The sequence below is a fragment of the Moschus berezovskii genome, chromosome 28, assembly GCF_049115385.1.
Source record: "Moschus berezovskii isolate FMDL1 chromosome 28, NW_MosBer_1.0, whole genome shotgun sequence".
NCBI classification, from domain to species: Eukaryota; Metazoa; Chordata; class Mammalia; order Artiodactyla; family Moschidae; genus Moschus; species Moschus berezovskii.
Genome location: NC_142487.1, coordinates 26,771,259 through 26,789,566, shown reverse-complemented (window position 1 = coordinate 26,789,566; position 18,308 = coordinate 26,771,259). Strand labels below are relative to the sequence as shown.

Below are 18,308 nucleotides of genomic sequence, written 5' to 3'. Positions count from 1 at the left end.
TGGGAAATAGATGGAAAAACAGTGGAAACAGTGTCAGACTTTATTTTTTGGGGCTCCAAAATCACTGCAGATGCTGATTGCAGCCATGAAATTAAAAGACGCTTGCTCCTTGGAAGGAAAGTTATGACCAACCTTGATAGTATATTAAAAAGCAGAGACATTACTTTGCCAACCAAGGTCCGTCTAGTCAAGGCAATGGTTTTTCCCGTGGTCATGTATGGATGTGAGAGTTGGACTGTGAAGAAGGCTGATCGCCGAAGAATCGATGCTTTTGAACTGTGGTGTTGGAGAAGACTCTTGAGAGTCCCTTATACTGCAAGGAGATCCAACCAGTCCATTCTAAAGGAGATCAATCCTGGATGTTCATTGGAGGGACTGATGCTAAAGCTGAAACTGCAATACTTTGGCCACCTCATGCGACGAGTTGACTCACTGGAAAAGACTCTGATGCTGGGAAAGGTTGGGGGCGGGAGGAGAAGGGGACGATGGAGAATGAGATGGCTGGATGGCATCACCGACTCTGTGGACATGAGTTTGAGTGTACTCCGGGAGTTGGTGATGGACAGGGAGGCCTGGCGTGCTGTGATTCATGGGGTCGCGGAGAGTCGGACACGACTGAGCGACTGAACTGAACTGAACTGAACTGAAGTTCACTAACAGCTAAACAAAAAAAAAAACAAAAATACTCTTCAAAAACCATAACTCACCAAATAAGTAGAAAGGAGGAAATAATAAAGAGCACAAATCAGTGACATAAAAAACAAAAAATAGAAAAAAATAAACCCAAGAGTTTTTTTTTTTTTTTAAGGGATCAACAAAGTTGACAGATGCTGGAAAGACTGCTTAAAGGGGAAAAAAGAGTGAACACGAATATCAACATGAGAAACAGAAGGGATACGGCACAGATCCTCCAGATACTAATAAAAAGTTCGAGTGCGTGCTGAGTCGCTTCAGTCGTGTCCGACTCTGCGGCACTATGGACTGTAGCCCACCAGGCTCCTCTGTCCATGGGATTCTCCAGACAAGAATATTGGAGTGGGTTGCCATGCCTTTCTCCAAGGGATCTTCCCAACCCAGGGATGGAACCCAAGTCTCTGCATCCCTTGCATTGGCAGGCGGGTTCTTTACCACTAGAGCCACTTGGGAAACCCATGAAAGTGAAAGTCACTCAGTGGCATCCTACTCTTTGCGACCCCATGGACTATACAGTCCATGGAATTCTCTAGGCCAGAATATTGGAGCAGGTAGCTTTTCCCTTCTCCAGGGGAATCTTCCCATCCCAGGGAGTGAACCCAGGCCTCACGCATTGCAGGCAGATTCTTTACCAGCTGAGCCACAAGGGAAGCCCAAGAATACTGGAGTGGGTAGCCTATCCCTTCTCCAGCAGATCATCCCGACCCAGGAATCAAACTGGGGTCTCCTGCATTGCAGGTGGATTCTTTACCAACTGAGCTATCAGGAAGTTTAATAAGCAGAAAACAAAACAAAAGCTTAATAAGAGAATATAATGGAGAATTTTGTGCCAATAAATTTGACAACTTTGTGAACTTGACAAATCTTTGACACAACACACCTCACTAATACTGACACATGATAAATAGAATAACTCCATGTTTATTTAAGACATAGAAATAATTCTCAAAATTCTATCCACAAAGGAAAACCCAGGCCCACATGACTTCACTGGAAAATTCCGCCAAATATTCAAGGAAGAAACAGCATCAGCCTTACAGAGACCCTTTCAGGAAACAGGAGTGGAGGGCATGGGCTGGGAGCCGGGCTGCCTGGGTCTAACCTCGGCCCTAAATTTAGCAGGTGGGTCCCTGAAAGCTCATCCTCAGCCGTGTCTGACTCCTTGCAGCTCCATGGACTGTAGCCAGGCTCCTCTGCCCATGGGACTCTCCAGGCTAAAATACTGGAGTGAGTTGCCATTCCCTTCTCCAGGGGATCTTCCCACTCCAGGGATCAGACCCAAGTCTCCTGTGTCTCCTGCGTTGCTGGTAGATTCTTTACCTGTTGAGATATCAGGGAAGAAAGCAAATATGAGGGGAGGGGCTTCTTCCAAGCAAATTAATTAGGCAAATACCTTGACTCTAAATTCTGACCAAAACATAAGCAGGCCAATATCCCTGTTGAATACAGATTTAAAAAGTCCTCAGCATCTAATAACAAATCAAATTCAGCAATATAGAAAAAGGATAATATAAACAAACTTTATTTAAGTGACAGACTGGGAGAAAATATTTTCAACATGTGTATCTGATGAAAGATTGGAATCTGGGAGAAATACATGTCTTCTTTTCAGATCTAATTACATGTAAATATATAGTTTAATGCATTTTATATAGATTACATACATAGTTTAGATTCCAGTCTTTTGTCAGATATAAATTATATGATTTGTAGAAATATATATTTAAACTCTTGCAACTAAATGATTAGAATTTTAAAAACAAGAAAAGAAAGACAAAATAATTGACCAAGGAAGATACACCAATGTTTGAGCATATGCAAAGGTGCTCACTGCAACTGTCAAGAAAATGAAAATTAAAAGCAACCACAAAATGACCTTTTCTTTCTTTTTCTTTCTCTTTGGCCACACTATATGGCTTGTCAGGTCTTAATTTCCCAACCAGGGGTCAAAGCCATACCCCCTGCCATGACATGCGGAGTCCTAACCACTGGACTGCCAGGGAATTCCATTTTTTCTCCTTTTTTTTTTTTCTTCTTTTTTAAACAAAATGACACTTTACCAGTAAACTGTTGAAATTTTTAAAAATTGACCACAAGTGTTGGTTGGAATGTGTTGTAATTAGACTGTTCATAAATTATTGCAGGGAATATTAACTAACACAACTTTTGGGAAAAGTTCTGGAAGTTTCATATAAAAATAATATACTAAGCTAAACTGCCTCTGACCTATTGTTCCTCTCTCAGGATTTGAAAGTACATGTCCTCAAAAAAGATGTGTCCACGAATGTTGACAGCAGCTTTATTCATAAGAGCCAGGAAGTAGAAACAGTCTAGGGGTCCATTAATGGGCGAATGGGTAAACAGCCATGGAACATTCCCACAACTCAGAGCAAAAATGAATGACCCTCTGATACCAGAACCAACATGGCTCCATCTCAAAAGCAGGGAGCTGAATGAAAGACGTCTTGTGCAAAGCACGCACTAATGCAACTCCATTTGTAATAAGTTGTTGAACAGGTAAACTAGTCAATGGCAAAAAATACCAGAAAAGTGTTTGCCTCTCTAGGAATGGTGGTGAGCACTGACCAGGAAGGGGCAGGCAGGAATTTCTGGAGTGATTATAATGCACCCTGTCTTGATAGGGGTTTGCTACAAAAAAGCATATTAAGGTACACATCTTTGCGAAATTCATTAAATAGTACGTTAGGTGTATACATTTCACCATATGTATGTTTTACTGAAAAAGAGAATCCTTAAAAAACTACTGAACTCCAGCCAACGATACACTCGCAATTGTGTGTTTGGGGACACAACGCACTGAAACCTGCAGCTTACTTTCAGAAATACAGAAAGGAACAAGCAAAACCGAGACATGGATTGACGGGAAAGAGATGGGTAGATGGGGAGACATAATAGAACAATATAGCAAAGTAGTGATTTTAAAATCTAGGTGGTGGGTACATGGTGTTTATAATCCTTCAACTTTATTATATGTTTTAAATTTCTCTAAATATATATTTTATATTTATAATTAAATGTTGGGGCAGAATGTGCAAACTTCTCTACTTTTGGCAGCTCTAGTGAAAAATGTATAACAGGAAGAAAGGCTGAAACAAACAAGTGAAACACATTATTCTCCATACACTTTAATCTTTCACTTTCTTCTCTGCCTAAGCGTTCAAGTAGAGAACAGATATTTGATTCATACTCTTGTGTTCATGTGTAGGACTTTCATTTAAGAGTTCAGAGCATTGAACGGTATGTAAATATCACTCCCACAAAAGATGAAACTTTCTACAAGAATTTCACATCTCTTAATACAATTAAAACAGAAAAGTTAATGCATTCTAATGCTCATAGCAGCACTGTTTACAAGAGCCAAGACATGGAATGCAGTCAATCTGATTTCAATGTTGACCATCTGGTAGTGTCCATGTGTAGAGTCTTCTCTTGTGTTGTTGGAAGAGAGTGTATGCTACCACCAGTGTGTTCTCTTGATAAAATCCTGTTAGCCTTTGCCCTGATTCATTTTGTAGCCAAGGCAAAACTTGGCTGTTACTCCAGGTACCTCTTGACTTCCAACTTTTGCATTCCAGTCCCCTATGATGAAAAGGACACTTTTTTGGGGGTGTTAGTTGTAGAAGGTCTTGTAGGTCTTCATAGACCATTCATCTTCAGCTTCTTCAGCGCTCGTGGTTGGGACACAGATTTGGATTACTGTGATGTTGAATAGTTTGCCTTGTAAACAAACCAAGATCATTCTGTTGTTTTTGAGATTGCACCCAAGTACTGCATTTCAGACTCTTTTGTTGACTGTGAGGGTTACTCCATTTCTCTAAGGGATTCTTGCCCACAGTAGTAGGTATAATGGTCATCTGAATTGAGTTGGCCCCTTCCTGTCCATTTTAGTTTGCTAATTCTTAAGATGTCATATAAATTAAACTCAGATTCAGAGATTGTGAAAATTTTTTGCCTCCTAAAAAACTCTTATTATGGAAAAATTACAAATATAATCAAAAGTAGAAATACAAGTATAACAAATCCACACGGACCCAAGTTTAGTACTTGGGTGGCACTTTACCCAGTGCCACTGTCCTTGGAAAACTCTATACTGTCGAAATTCCATCTATAACCTGAAGACATCATTCTTAGATGGTGTCTAAGCCCTTGAGCTATAGAAGGATAATAGAAGTAAATACAGTGATGCTTGCTTGTTTTCTTAGGTCACTTTAGAGATCTTAAAACATTTCCAAGCTGTGTTTCTTTAACTCTCATTCCTTTAACTTAACCCATCTGCCCTTCAGTAAGTGTGGCAAGCTCCTGACATTTGAATAAAGATGACTTCCGGGGAGCATCTTGAAAACCCCTTTGAAAGCATCTTGTGGTTAAAGGGGGCTAATTAGATTGGTCAGGACATAAGATCAGCATTTTTAGGGCTTAAGGGGTCAAAGGAGAAAGTACAATAAAAATTGACAAACAAATGTCCATAAAGTTGCAGTTGACTGTAAAAGCTAGTAGTCTGCCGCAGAGACAGAGGAGCCCCTCTGGAGAAAAGAACGGCATTCCCTGAGATGGTGCACCCCGCTAAGAAAGAACGACGCAGGGCAGGCTCCCGCAGACGGCAGTGGCGTTGCGCAGAGCCCCGGCTCCTGGTTTGATGAACATTCACATCAAAGGCGGAGCGGGCAACCCCGGCCAGCGCTGATGCTAACAAGACTGGAGTGGACTGAACTGACTTTTGAAAGCGATCAAATGATTTCTATGGACTATTTGGGAAGGACAAGTGAAACAGTTTGACGTTTCCAAACGTCTGGGAAATAATTAATATTTTAGAAAAGCTCCAAAGGACTGAATAAAAGAATGCAGAAAAAAAAAAAGTATACCCATGCTCATTACTAGCTGTGTGAAATGAGACAATTTACTAAATCGTGTCCTGTCTGTGAAGCAGAGTTCCTGACAGTCACTCATTAAATCAGCCGCCACTGTGTGTCACACATGTTCTAAATGCTAGGGAGCCGAAAACGAGGCCCCCTTCTCATGCAGCGTAGGTTCTAATGAGGGGAGACAGGTGACAAAGAAATCAACAAAGAGGAAGGCGCTTTTGCAGAGTGGAAGGTGGTGAGACCAATAAAAGGAGGAAGAAGGATCATGGGAACACGTAAGAGAGGGCGTTGCAGGCAGTGCGCACAGTCGGTGCAGAGTCCTGAGGCAGAAAGGGGCTTGGAAGTTTCCAAGAGAAAAGCCCTGTGAGGCTGTATCTCAGTGGGCAAGTGGGAGCTGATGGGAGAGTGGCCGGAAGTACTCCAGGAGGCCATCCGGAAACTGTGGGAGAGACAAACAGGCTTATAACAATCTTGCCCTTACAGGGTGCTGGGAAGATGAGCTGAGGACTGACTCCCTGACCACTGCCCTTTCGGAGGCGGGAGGCAAGGACTTTCCTGGGGTCCAGTGGTTAAGAATCGGCCTGCTGATGTCGGGGGCGTGGGTTCGATCCCTGGTCTGGGAAGATTCTACGTATGTCGGGGCAACTAAGCCCGTGTGCCACAACTACTGAGCTTGCTCTTAGAGCCCCTGCTCGGCAACAAGAGCAGCCACTGCCGTGAGAAGCCCGAGCTCGGGGACTGGAGAGCAGCCCCTGCTCTCCAAGACGGCAGAAAGCCTGGGCACAGCAACAAAGGCACAGCACAGCCAGAAACAAAGTAAACAAAAATTCTGAAGAGAAGAACCCTGGAGACGACCAAACTCTGGGCGGCAGTTGGGTCAAGGCTGCTGCAAAGCGGGCATCCTCAGATTTGCCTTCTTAGCACCCTAAGAGGATTGATGGGTTTCAAGACCATCATCCCCTTGAGATAAATGTCTCTTGTGCTTCCCCTAGACACTCTGAATTCAATTAGTTTAATTAGAAAACAAGTAAAGAGGAATTATCTGAATATAGCTTTGCTTTGCTTCTAACAATTAAAAAAAAAAGCCCACTTCTTTGGCAGAAATCCAAGTTTCCCTTTATTTACTTATTATAAGATAATGATGCAAATGTCCCACTGTTTTGGCAAAAAGGTGAACATCTCTTGCCCAAGAGATCATATTTTACTTTTTAGAAGTAATGACACTTTCTGATTTCTTCACTCTTGAATGAAGTAGGAGCATTGATACGCTAGTCAATATTTTAAAAACATATTTTTAAAACATTAAAGGACGCTGAAAGAAAGAATGCTCTGATTTTGCAGTGTTTGCTAATTTGGGTTGTAAAATTACTCCCACTATGGCTGATATCAAGCCACTGCTAGGAACTCAGAGCTGGTGAAAGTCACTAACCTTCGGCGCACAAGCCGGGAAGAGCTGGTTCTGACGCAGCAATGGGTTGGGATATCAGCTGTTTGCCCAAATACCCTGCAAATCTGTTGCCAAGGGCACTTTTCTCCTCCACAAAGGCGGCCTAGATTTGCATCAGCTGCTAAAGCAACCTCAGGGCCAAGATAAGTGTCGACAAGTGACTGGGGGTATCCTGAGGAGCAGCTTCACTGCGTGTGCGCAAGAAGCATATTCCTCTGGGGTTCAAGCACGGGGCATCCAGTGACAGGTCCTGCGAGCTGAGGGGCAATGGCTGCCTGGTGAGTCCGGGAGTCTGGAGCCTCGCCTCCAGCCCAGCTCCATGCAGACGCCTTGTCTCATTAGGGTGAATCACTCAACTTCTCTGGATCCATGTTTCCACACACACTGAGGAAAGATGGCAGCTAGAAGCAAAAGAACAGATACCAAGCTTTGTCACCAAGCTCCCTCTTCTAATTCCTAAGCCTGTGCTCAGTCACTAAGTCCTATCCAACTCTCTGTGACCTCATGGTAGCCCACCAGGCTCCTCCGTCCATGGGATTCTCCAAGCAAGAATACTGGAGTGGGTTGCCATGCCCTCCTCCAGGGGATCTTCCCCACCCAGGGATCAAACCCAGATCTCCCGCATTGCAGGCACATTCTTTACCACAGAGCCATCTGGGAAGCTCGTGGTCCTCTGAAATAACAGAAAACTAAACCAGAGAAGGACTGATGCTAAAGCTGAAACTCCAATACTTTGGCCACCTCATGCGACAAGTTGACTCACTGGAAAAGACTCTGATGCTGGGAGGGATTGAGGGCAGGAGGAGAAGGCGACGACAGAGGATGAGATGGCTGGATGGCATCACCGACTCGATGGACATGAGTTTGAGTGAACTCCGGGAGTTGGTGATGGACAGGGAGGCCTGGCGTGCTGTGGTTCATGGGGTCGCAAAGAGTCGGACACGACTGAGCGACTGAACTGAACTGAAACCGGAGGTTAGTTTTAAGTATTGTTGTTCCCAAAATAATGTAATTGGGAAGCAAGGGGGAGTGGCAAAGAGGACAGACTTGCTGCTAATTACTGGATGGTCTGCAGAGAGCTGTGGTCCCTGTTCCTGTGTCAAAGGAAGACTTTCGAATGGAGCCTTCTGCTGGAAAACACAACTGTCCGCAACTGGGCTATGTTTCGTTTTTGTTAGTAGGTGAGATGCCCGTTTTCATCTGCTCTTCCAACAGGGTGCTCAGTTTAGCCAGAGGTGCCTGTGAGGCCCACCTCTTCACTGGCTTATGTATTTTAGCCACAGTTATGTTATAGGATTTTTATTCACTGCAATACACTTATATCAACACGTTTTTTTTTCCTGCTGCACTGCCTGCCTTGTGGGATCTCAGTTCCTCAACCTGGGGTTGAACGCGTGTCCCCTGAAGTGAAATCCACAGTCCTAATTGGCGGATCACCAGGCAACTTATTTCAATGTAGCCTGAAAATAGTAGAGAAGATTTAGGTGGTCATATTGGCTAATAAACTGGAATTTAGGAAGTGTGTTGATTATTTGTGCCAATTTTGTGAAAGTGACGAGGGACTGTCTACTTATTAAAAAAATGAAATTTGTGATAAGAGCTCCAAGAACATTTTCCTGATATACCTTCTGTGACGCTTCAAGTAGGGAAATGTTTCATCAGTTAGGAAGATCTGATAGTGAGAGATAGTGTATTTTATCTCTGGACTCAATATGTCAGTATTAACGAGTGAGTTTTGCTGTTGATTTTTTGGGCAATGACTGTCAGCGGCTTGTATATTGTACTGATGACATACAGTAATAGACGGTACAGAGAATGCGGGTGTGCGTGCCAAGTTGCTTCAGTCACGTCTGATTCTTTGCAGCCCTGTGGACTGCAGTCTGCCAGGCAGTAAAGAACCTGCCTGCCAATGCAGGAGATGTGAGAGATGTGGGTTCAGTCCCTGGGTGGGGAAGATCCCCTGGAGGAGGGCATGGAAAGAATACGCTCCAGTATTCTTGCGTGGAGAGTCCCATGGACAGAGGAGCCTGACGGGCTACAGTCCACGGGGTCGCAGAGTCGGACACGACTAAGACAATTGAGCACGCACGTATGTGTACACGCACCACGCTGGCGGGCGCTACATGAAATGACTAGATGGCTGTTCCTGAAAGAGCGCCAGGGTTCAAGTCCTCCCTCCACCGGAAACCAGCTGTAAACCTCTGGCAAGTGACGTGTCCTCTGTGTCTCAGGTTCTTTGTCTGGAAAGTGGAGATGATAATAGTGTCTACTTCACAGAGTTATCGTGAGAATGATGATAAACAGGGTTATCGTAATTAGGTAATCTACGTAAAGGACTCAGAAGAGTGTCCACTGGCATATAGTTTGTGTTCAGTAAATAATGTGTCATGGATACATAAATTGTAACTTTTGATGACTGAATTCGTTGAACTTCAATGTGTGTGTGTATGTGTTCAGTGATTGTATGCGTTGAATTTTGCTTTGGCTACAACTAAAGTTAAGTTGCTTTGCCCAAATAAACATGTATCAGCTTGCAGGAGGAGACAGTGTGGCATGAGACAGATGGATTTATTTCAGAATTAAAGGCCTCTACTAAGGGGATAGTTGCCATGAAGACGTCGAGTTGGTTTTATACACTTCTGGTCCTCCAATAGGTACTTTATCCGCCCGAACCTGAAACATCTCTTCAAGGTGAGATGACTAGATTCCAATGTCATGAGCTCACTTTGTGAGTATGCCCCATGCCGACCAGTGCACAGAAAAGTCACTCTGTAAATGCCCATTTCCTCAGGAGTGTGTGGGCAAAGCAGTCCACCCAGAAAGGACACCCCCTTACACGTCAAAGGTGAAGAGCCACCCCAACTGCTGGTGTTTGGACTTTGTTTGGACTTTGTTTTCTGCAAGCTTGCCAGTCCCTAGCCCCTTTCTCCTCAAAATCTCCCAGCTCCGATTGTCGTTCTAGATCACCTGCCCCACATCACGCCCAGCCTCCGACCCTCAGACACCCCCTAAGTCCTAACCACCCTCTTTCTCCTTACTTCCAGGAAGGTTTCCCCAAACCACTCCAAGTCTGAAGGAGTTCAGCAGCATAAAATTCAGTTCACACAGGGTAGGGGAGGGGGTTTTCTTTGATCTACATAATGAATTAATGAATTAAACAGAAGTGGAGTTCAGAAGCCAGGCTCCGTACTTTTGCTGAAGCTGGGCTGATTACGAGCAGGCATAACTGCTAGAAAAATGAAGCTCTGGGCTAGAAGAATTAGGGACATGGCCGAGTCCATTCATCTTCCCTAATCGAGTTCTTGGGAAATACACATGTAGATTAGCCCCTAACAATGACCCCCCGCTGATTGCTTGGAGGACCCTGCACTGTGCCCACAATGGTACTGACTAGCTCTTTATGCCACGTACAAAAGGAGTTCCAGCCTCCCCTTGTCCTGCTTTGCCCTGTTTCCTCCGTGGTCCCTTGCCAGTGGCTGTTGAAGTCCTTTCTGCTTTTCTCTGAAATAAACTCTGAAATGAACTGTAAATAGAAGCTAACCTCACCTGCACCTATTGGGGAGTGCGGGGCAGTGTCAGAGAGAATTAACTTTGGAAAACAAGGCGTAAGCCCCTTAGCATGTGGGCAGGAGCTTAAGAAAATGCTGCCAATCTTTGTTTAGCAGCGGTTCCAGAGATCAATGTAATATTGGGGGAGTTGACATAAAAAGCATACTCAGAGGGGAAACAACAGATAGCAACCGATTATCCCTATGGCTACCCTCAGGTCACTAAGGGGTCGTCAGCCCCCCACCTGGCTCTTTGAAGCTGGGTGGGAGACCGCGTGGGGTGCCACCAGCCTGTTTTCAGGAGGAGTACTTCTGACAGCCTAGAAGAGCTGAAGGGGGCTGGCAGCAGGCTTCTCCTGCCCTGGGGCAGTGGCCTCCCGAGGGTCTGTCCTTCGTCCTGGACCCCGGCGCCCAAAGGCCACTGTCTACAGGCTCGACTGCATCTCTTTGAGAAACTAAGCTACCTCTGCCTCAGCTTCTTGTGCACAGGATTCAGGGTCCGGGGAGGATTAAAGACAGACTGCAGGCTAAGATGCATCTTGAATCCGTTCAAAAATATCACACTCTGCCGCCAGGATTACAAACAGGGACAGCCAGACCACACTGGACAAGGAGTCAAAGAGTATGAGTTCTGGTCCTGTCCGCTCCACTTAAGGGCTGTATCACTTAGAGCCTCGGTCTTCTCTTCTGTAAAACGGGGCCAAATTTTTCCAGCTCACCTCACAGGGTTGTGAGGCTAGGATGGTATGAAGAATGTGCTGCCAGCCATAAAGTGATAGGCAAAACTGTAAAGTGAGTATTGATCTTCATTTAATGTAGCTTTTTTTAAAAAAAGTTTCTCACATGAATCAAGTAGCTCAAGTTTACCTACAGCAAACTCATGTGTTTGCTATTTTAATTTACCTTTTTATAGTTTTATTAAAAAGAGAGAGATTATGGACTGAACCCCTCCCGGGTGCCCATTCTGGAGAATTAACCATTTCCATTTAAAGATCCTTAACATTGTCACGTCCCTTTTAAATGTCCTTCTAACATTAATTTAAAGGTGGAGGATCCTAAGATATGAGTTTTTCTCTTGTTGTTGGCAGAGGATGAGATGCTTAGATAGCATCACCAATTCAATGGACATGAATTTGAAAAAACTCCGGGAGATAGGAACGGGAAGCCTGGTGTGCTGCAGTCCAGGGGGTGGCAGAGAGTCGGATACGACTTAGCGATTGAACAGCAGCACTTCCTTTGTCTTGCTCTCATCAGTCAGTCAGTCAGTTCAGTCGCTCAGTCGTGTCCGACTCTTTGCGACCCCATGAACCACAGCACACCAGGCCTCCCTGTCCATCACCAACTCCCGGAGTTCACTCAACCTCATGTCCATTGAGTCGGTGATGCCATCCAGCCATCTCATTCTCTGTGTCCCCGTCTCCTCCTGCCCTCAATCCCTCCCAGCATCAGAGTCTTTTCCAGTGAGTCAGCTCATCGCATGAGGTGGCCAAAGTATTGGAGTTTCAGCTTTAGCATCAGTCCTTCCAATGAACTGGAAGTTAAACCCCTTGAGGCCATGGGCCCCAGCCTCTCCTTTCTTGTGTGATGTCAAGGAGGCCCACATCAATGTCCCACCCTCAGTAGGGACACAGTAAGTGCCCTTCTTAATGCAAGATGAAGTCAGTCAACATGGGGGCAGGGGAGACGCGCCTACCTAGAGACCAGAGGGCCTCTGCAAATGAACTTTTAAAATCTCAGGTTTCTATCAGCATGAGATGGTGGATGTTAACTAAACCAGGAATCATTTACGTGTGTATGCATGTATATATGTGTCAAATCATTATGCTGCACACCTTAAACTTACATAGTCAACGCAACTAGGAAACAAAAGGAAAAGAATCTCTAGATCCTTAGGCTTTTATTTCGGTTCACACTTCTTGCCAGCATTTCAATGAAGGTCAGGGGTGCTTCCTCGGATCTAGCATCAGGTGTGAACAGTGCTGTTCACAGCACTGGGAGAAGGTGGGGGCGGGGGGAAAGTTCACCCGCGCAAATCATCTTTCCACTTGGCCTATGGAAGCCACTCCGGGCCATGGAAGCCTCGTGGAGTCCCCGAAGGGGAAAGAAATGCAGGCCGATGGCGCAGAGAGGCGAGACCTTGCCACGGGGGAAGGTCCTTCCGTCGTCAGCCTGAGGCTGGGTCATCTCGGCCTGGAACATCGTTCGGTGGGGAGGGGTCCCTCAGGACAAACACCCAGCGGGTCTCCCACCGGCTTGGGGCCGCCGCGTGTCGGACTCGGTGCCCCCGAGCCTCGGGCTGGGCGGTGGGCCCGGGAGGTCGCCGGGCCTGGGGACGCTGATGGCCCCACAGCCCCTGGAGCGAGCGCCGTCGTCAGGGAGCTGCGGGCGCGCTATCCGAGGGGACAGGGAGAAGCAGTTAAGTCAAACACAATCAACCTGAAACCCGAGGCTTCGAACTGCGGAGAAAGAGGAGCGCAGGCGGGGGTCATACAGAGGGAGAGAGAGGAGAAAATTCAAACTGTTAGGAGCGTGGACAGACTTCCGACGCCGTAGAGCGGGATGGCCTTCTCCGGCTCTTTCCAAGGGTCACCGCAGGCGCTCAAGCCAGCGGAGGCCCAGAGCCTGGGGGGCAGAAGGCGGGTCTGGGCTAGGGGAGGGGGCTGAAATGGAGCCGAGCCCCCGGGGGCGGTGGGACCGCGGGGGCGGGCCTGGGCGAAGCGGGCCCTCGGAGCCGGGCGCCCAGGCCCGTCAAACAAGCCCCCGCGGCCTCTAGCTTGCGGCCGGTGGCTGGAGAGAGGGGAGGGGAGGGTCCCGAGCGCGCGCCCAGCCCGGCTGGGTGGACGAGGACCCTGAGGACTGACCGGGGAAGGACCCGCCCCGCTGCAGGGAGGGGCCAGGGCCGGCGACGGTGCGGGCGAGGGGAGGAGCCGGGGCGGGCGCGCTCCCAGCCTTAGCACCCGGAGTCCCGGCCACCCGCGGGCGGAGCTCCAACTCCAGCCGGGACCCCGGCGCCCGCGGACCCGGCGCTCGCCCGCCTCTAGTGCGCGCAGGCGGGGCTGGCGGCGCTCGCGCCTCTTGGCCGCGGTTCGGTCCCCCTCGGGCTGGACGGCCGCCCCCGGGGGAGCCGACTTCGAGCCTCTGCTCGCGGTCTTCTGGGCCTGCTGCGAAGCCGAGAGCGCCGGCCGCCTCCTCCCAGCCCCGGCGACCCCCATGCACCTGCCGGGCTGCACCCCAGCCATGGCCGACGGCAGCTTCTCGCTCGCCGGCCACCTGCTCCGCAGCCCCGGCGGGAGCGCCTCACGGCTGCACAGCATAGAAGCCATCCTGGGATTCACCAAGGACGACGGAGTCCTCGGCTCCTTCCCGGAGGAGCGGGCCGCCCGGGGCACCAAGGAGCGGGATAGGAGGCCGGGCGCGCGGCCCGCCGGCCCCAAGACGCCTGCCGGAGGCGCAGAACCGTCTCCGCCGCCCGCCCCGGCGCCAGCCCCCGAGTACGAAGGTGAGTGCACACCCCGGCTGCTCCGAGACCCTCTTAGGGCTCCCAGACGCAGGAGCTCTGCCAGAAGAGGAGAGAGCCCCTGCCTTCACTGTCATTAAAGCATCTGAGTGCGGGGCTGGGGGCTGTGTGCGTGGCAGGGGCTTCCCACCTGCGCTCTGGGAAAGCTTAGGAACCTCTCTCAGCCCTCACCCCCAGCCTCCTTGGGCCAGCTTGAAGCCCGCGTGGGTAGGCAGGGCGGCCCCGGGTACCCCAGCAAGTGTCTCTGACCGTCGGGGGTCTCGTCGTCCCAGCCCCCCGCCCCTACTGCCCCAAGGAGACCGGGGAGGCTCGGCCGAGCCCTGGGCTGCCTGGAGGACCGTCCGCCCCCGGCGACTCGAAGCTGTCGGAGGAGGAGCAGCCCAAAAAGAAGCATCGACGGAACCGCACGACCTTCACCACGTACCAGCTGCACGAGCTGGAGCGCGCGTTCGAGAAGTCACACTACCCGGACGTGTACAGTCGCGAGGAGCTGGCGGGCAAAGTCAACTTACCCGAGGTCCGAGTCCAGGTAAAGCGCGCAGACGGGCCTGGGGGAGGGCGGGTGGCTCAGGCTGCGGCTGGTGCTCCCTAGAATCCCCGGGCGGCCTCGCGTTTATGGCGGCACTTTCCCCGTGGGCCCTTCTCGACTCGGCTCGCCCAGAGCCCTCCCTGGGAGCGTCACTGGTTTTCCATGCGCCCCGCGCACCGGCCCTTAGACGGTCTGTTCCAGTTCGTGGTAGCATCTCCCCTTTGGGGTCCCCTGCTTCTAAACTAAAGGAGTTGGGAATGGCCGAAGAGGTGGAGAGGCGACAGCATCCTGGACTGGGGAGGGGGCTCTGGGAGGGGGGTGGTCGGGAAACCCTGAGTGGAGAGTGTAGGCAGCGGCTCCAGTGTAACCGGATTGAGGCCCCAAATGCCACCCTCTTAGTAACTGTGCGCACCTCTTTGAAAATGAAAACCCTGTCTTGTTACGGGAGCCTGGCGCCTCGCAGTTGAAACTTTCGGAGGATTTGTTTAAGAAACTGACTTTTGCTTCTCTGCTGCACCTCCAGCCAAACTTCCCGCTGCTGCAGAGGCCCTTTTCTTTTTTATTTAAAGGGGTTTTCTCTTTAATTAAGGCTAAATTATCTTTAATCCCTGATCATTAAAATATTTGAAAGCCTTAAATATTTGCTAGTCATCTGTGAAAAATCTGGGAGGATTTCCAAATTGGGAGAGGCCTGAAGGGGAGACATTGGGAACAACTTTCGCCGCATCTGTAAGGCCCTGGGGCTGAGATGGGACTTCTGTGTGTGTCTAATGAGTTGGATTTCCAGGAAGGGAGGAAACTCAGACGTTTGGGGCTTTTAGCCTTCTCTTAAAAAGTAAAAATGGACAGACTCTTGCTTTTTGTCTTTTCTGGTTAAAGGGGTTAAACTAATGAGTTAATGTCATGGTTTTAAAACATAGTTCCCTAATGTGACTTAGCACTAACTGGCAAGGACAGTTCAATTTCTCCTAATTCAGGGCAGAGGAGCTGCAAGGGTTTCAATGAAGGGGTGGACATTTCAGCACCCGCTTTACAGGGAGGGGAGGGGTAAGGAGAAGGGAAGAAAGCAAGTGGAAAATGAAAAAGGAAAGGGCAAAACCCTCCAGTGCCCCTCAGGGACACAGGCCCAGCCCACTCAAGGGCTGTCTTCACACCGCTGTCCCACCTTCCTTCTCCTTTACTTATTCCTTCCCTCTTGACTTGTTTGGGGATGTTTGCTTCTTGTCTAAGATGTGTTCTTGAGAACAGTGTCTGACTTCTCTATCACAGGGCCAGCACAGTGGCCCAGCATATGGTGTGTGCTTAACACATGGCTATGATGTCATCAGATGGGGGGGATCACAGGGTCCCCACTGTGTTGAGGGAGCAGTAGAGCAGGAGAAGAGCAGACTACCCCAGGCTTTAGCCCTTGAACTCTGGATACTGGACCTAAAGCCTATAGCTGATATTTCAGGGGATGGAGTGCGATTTGGAGAGGGGCAATGGGATGTGCCAGTGTTTATATATCTAATGTTTCTGGTGAAATTAGGGCCTGGGATACATAGATGAATCATTTATAGAAAGGGGCTCAGGGAATCTGCATTTTCTGTTCTTTCTCTCCCACCCACCAAATCCCAGCCTTGCAGACAGTTGCCCTGCTCTGCTCAGGTGTTGGGTGGGTTTTTTTCTCAGTTTTCCTAGGGAGTCCCTCTCCCTATTATTAACTCAGAACTGCTGTCTCCCTTTTGAGGTGTCAACCTTTCCCACATTTTCCTTCATAAATTCAACGCTGAAGCCACCAGTTTGGCCAAAGTTCCTTCTAGATTCTGCACTAAACTAGACCAGTTCTCTGTGTTCTGTTTCCCCTGCTGGTAACTTGGTAGTGAAGCCTTAATTACGCCCTCTCCTGTGCTTTTTTTAAAATCAAATCAACAATGGAAGTTTCAGCATTAAGAGACTTCACTCTTTAAAAAAGAGAGAGAGACTTCACTCTTGGCATGGACTCTCTAAAACAAAAAGAAAAACTTGAACTCAATGAATTCATCTTAGGGTCATGTCAAAACTAACTCCATACAATAAAAGTAGACTATTAAACTTGAACTGTTGTAATCCTTGAAAGTCGTTTTTAAGAAATATCAGAAATACGAGTCAGATATCAATCAAATAAAAATGAAAATCTTAGGAGAGCAGCAACATGCGTGTTTAAATATGCCCGGGATAATAAAATCAACCCAGTTTGCCCTGTCAGTTATGGCAACCAGTAATGTGGAGACAGGTCCATTTTAACAGCCAGCGTTGCCAGTTAGAGTACTTCGGGCCTTCTTTTATACCTATGTTTGTAACGGGGGCAGAGGTAGATAGGCCCCTGTGAGCGGTGCCACCCGGGGAGGAAGCCGGGTCTAAAGTGAAATGTCAGGATGGGGCGCCAGCCAGCAGTCTCAGAAATTTGGTGAGATCGGGTTTCCCACGGTCCGGTTCCAGGGTTAACTTCACTCCCCCGCTCCCCGGCCTGTTTGGTGCCACGAGTTGGAAGCAACCACAGCTGGGGCTGAGGTGAAACAAGGACGCGTGGAACCACCACGGAGGACGGGGAGGGACGGAGTCTCAGAGCGCACGAGGGAAGAGGGTAGCCTTGGGCGGACGGGACAGAACAGAGGGGCACCGCGGGTGTGCAGCAGGGGTCGGGGGATGAGAGGCCCGGGGGGAGCCGTGCGGCCCCGGTTTTCCTCGGGAGCGGGAGTCCCGCGCCCTCCGCACCCCGACGGCGCTCTGCTGCCTTCCGCAGGTGTGGTTCCAGAACCGACGCGCCAAGTGGCGGCGGCAGGAGAAGCTGGAGGTGTCGTCCATGAAGCTCCAGGACTCGCCCCTGCTCTCCTTCAGCCGCTCCCCGCCCGCCGCGGCCCTGGCGCCCCTCGGGGCGGGCCCCGGGGGCGGCGGCGGCGGGCCGGCGGGGGGCGCCCTGCCGCTCGAGTCCTGGCTCGGGCCGCCGCTGCCTGCCGGGGGCGCCACGGCGCTGCAGAGCCTGCCGGGCTTCGGGCCGCCGGCGCAGAGCCTGCCCGCCAGCTACACGCCGCCGCCGCCGCCCTTCCTGAACTCCCCGCCGCTCGGCCCCGGCCTGCAGCCCCTCGGGCCGCCGCCGCCGCCCGCCTACCCGTGCGGGCCCGGCTTCGGGGACAAGTTCCCGCTGGACGAGGCGGACCCGCGCAACAGCAGCATCGCAGCGCTGCGCCTGAAGGCCAAGGAGCACATCCAGGCCATCGGGAAGCCGTGGCAGGCCCTCTAGGGGCCCCGGGGACCCGATCGGGCCAGACCCGTCCCGGGAGCCGACCCCGAGCCGCAGGCGCGCGCACCCCTTCTCCCTGGGTCCCCCGGGCTCGGCCCCTCCTGCCCAGCGCCACCGAAACAGCCGGGTCCTGTCGGGCATCTGCGCCTGGCTCGCCCCGAGGGCTGACTCCCAGGCCAGTCGAGGCCCTCTGGCCGCCCCCACGTCCCCATGGACCCCTGACCTCGCTGCTGGACGGAGACAGCTGGCCACGTTGCCCCCACCCGGCGGGTCCCGGAGCCTCCAGGTTCCAGGAACCCGAAGCCTCTGACCTCGGCCCCTCCAGGGCGGCGTGGCAACCCCGAACAAGGACGACTGGGAGGAAGGGGAGACGGAAAAAGTTTGAGGGACTGTATGTAATAAGTAGCTTCAAAGAATTGAGGTGGGGCG

At 50.0% G+C, this 18,308-nt stretch overlaps 1 protein-coding gene across 2 annotated transcripts; it reads left to right on the top strand.

The window, feature by feature from the left end:
* The first annotated feature begins 13,781 nt into the window (after window positions 1-13,781).
* Window positions 13,782-18,066, top strand: RAX (retina and anterior neural fold homeobox). 2 transcript variants are annotated; one of them, XM_055416833.2, is made up of 3 exons: window positions 13,782-14,070; window positions 14,361-14,617; window positions 17,382-18,066. In XM_055416833.2, exons 1-3 carry the CDS (start codon window positions 13,782-13,784, stop codon window positions 17,877-17,879), a joined length of 1,044 nt encoding a protein of 347 aa, XP_055272808.2. In that variant the 3' UTR covers window positions 17,880-18,066. The 2 variants fall into 2 exon arrangements, with proteins under 2 accessions (XP_055272808.2, XP_088689616.1); XM_088833490.1 differs by having other exon boundaries at window positions 14,328-14,617.
* Window positions 18,067-18,308: the final 242 nt, after the last annotated feature.

Excerpts from the sequence above, each read along its gene's own strand:
- RAX (XM_088833490.1), top strand. The coding sequence starts at position 13,782 with ATGCACCTGCCGGGCTGCACCCCAGCCATGGCCGACGGCAGCTTCTCG. Across the intron at positions 14,071-14,327 it reads GCCAGCCCCCGAGTACGAAG|TGTCTCTGACCGTCGGGGGT; the intron begins GTGAGTGCACAC and ends TACCCCAGCAAG. Across the intron at positions 14,618-17,381 it reads TACCCGAGGTCCGAGTCCAG|GTGTGGTTCCAGAACCGACG; the intron begins GTAAAGCGCGCA and ends TGCCTTCCGCAG.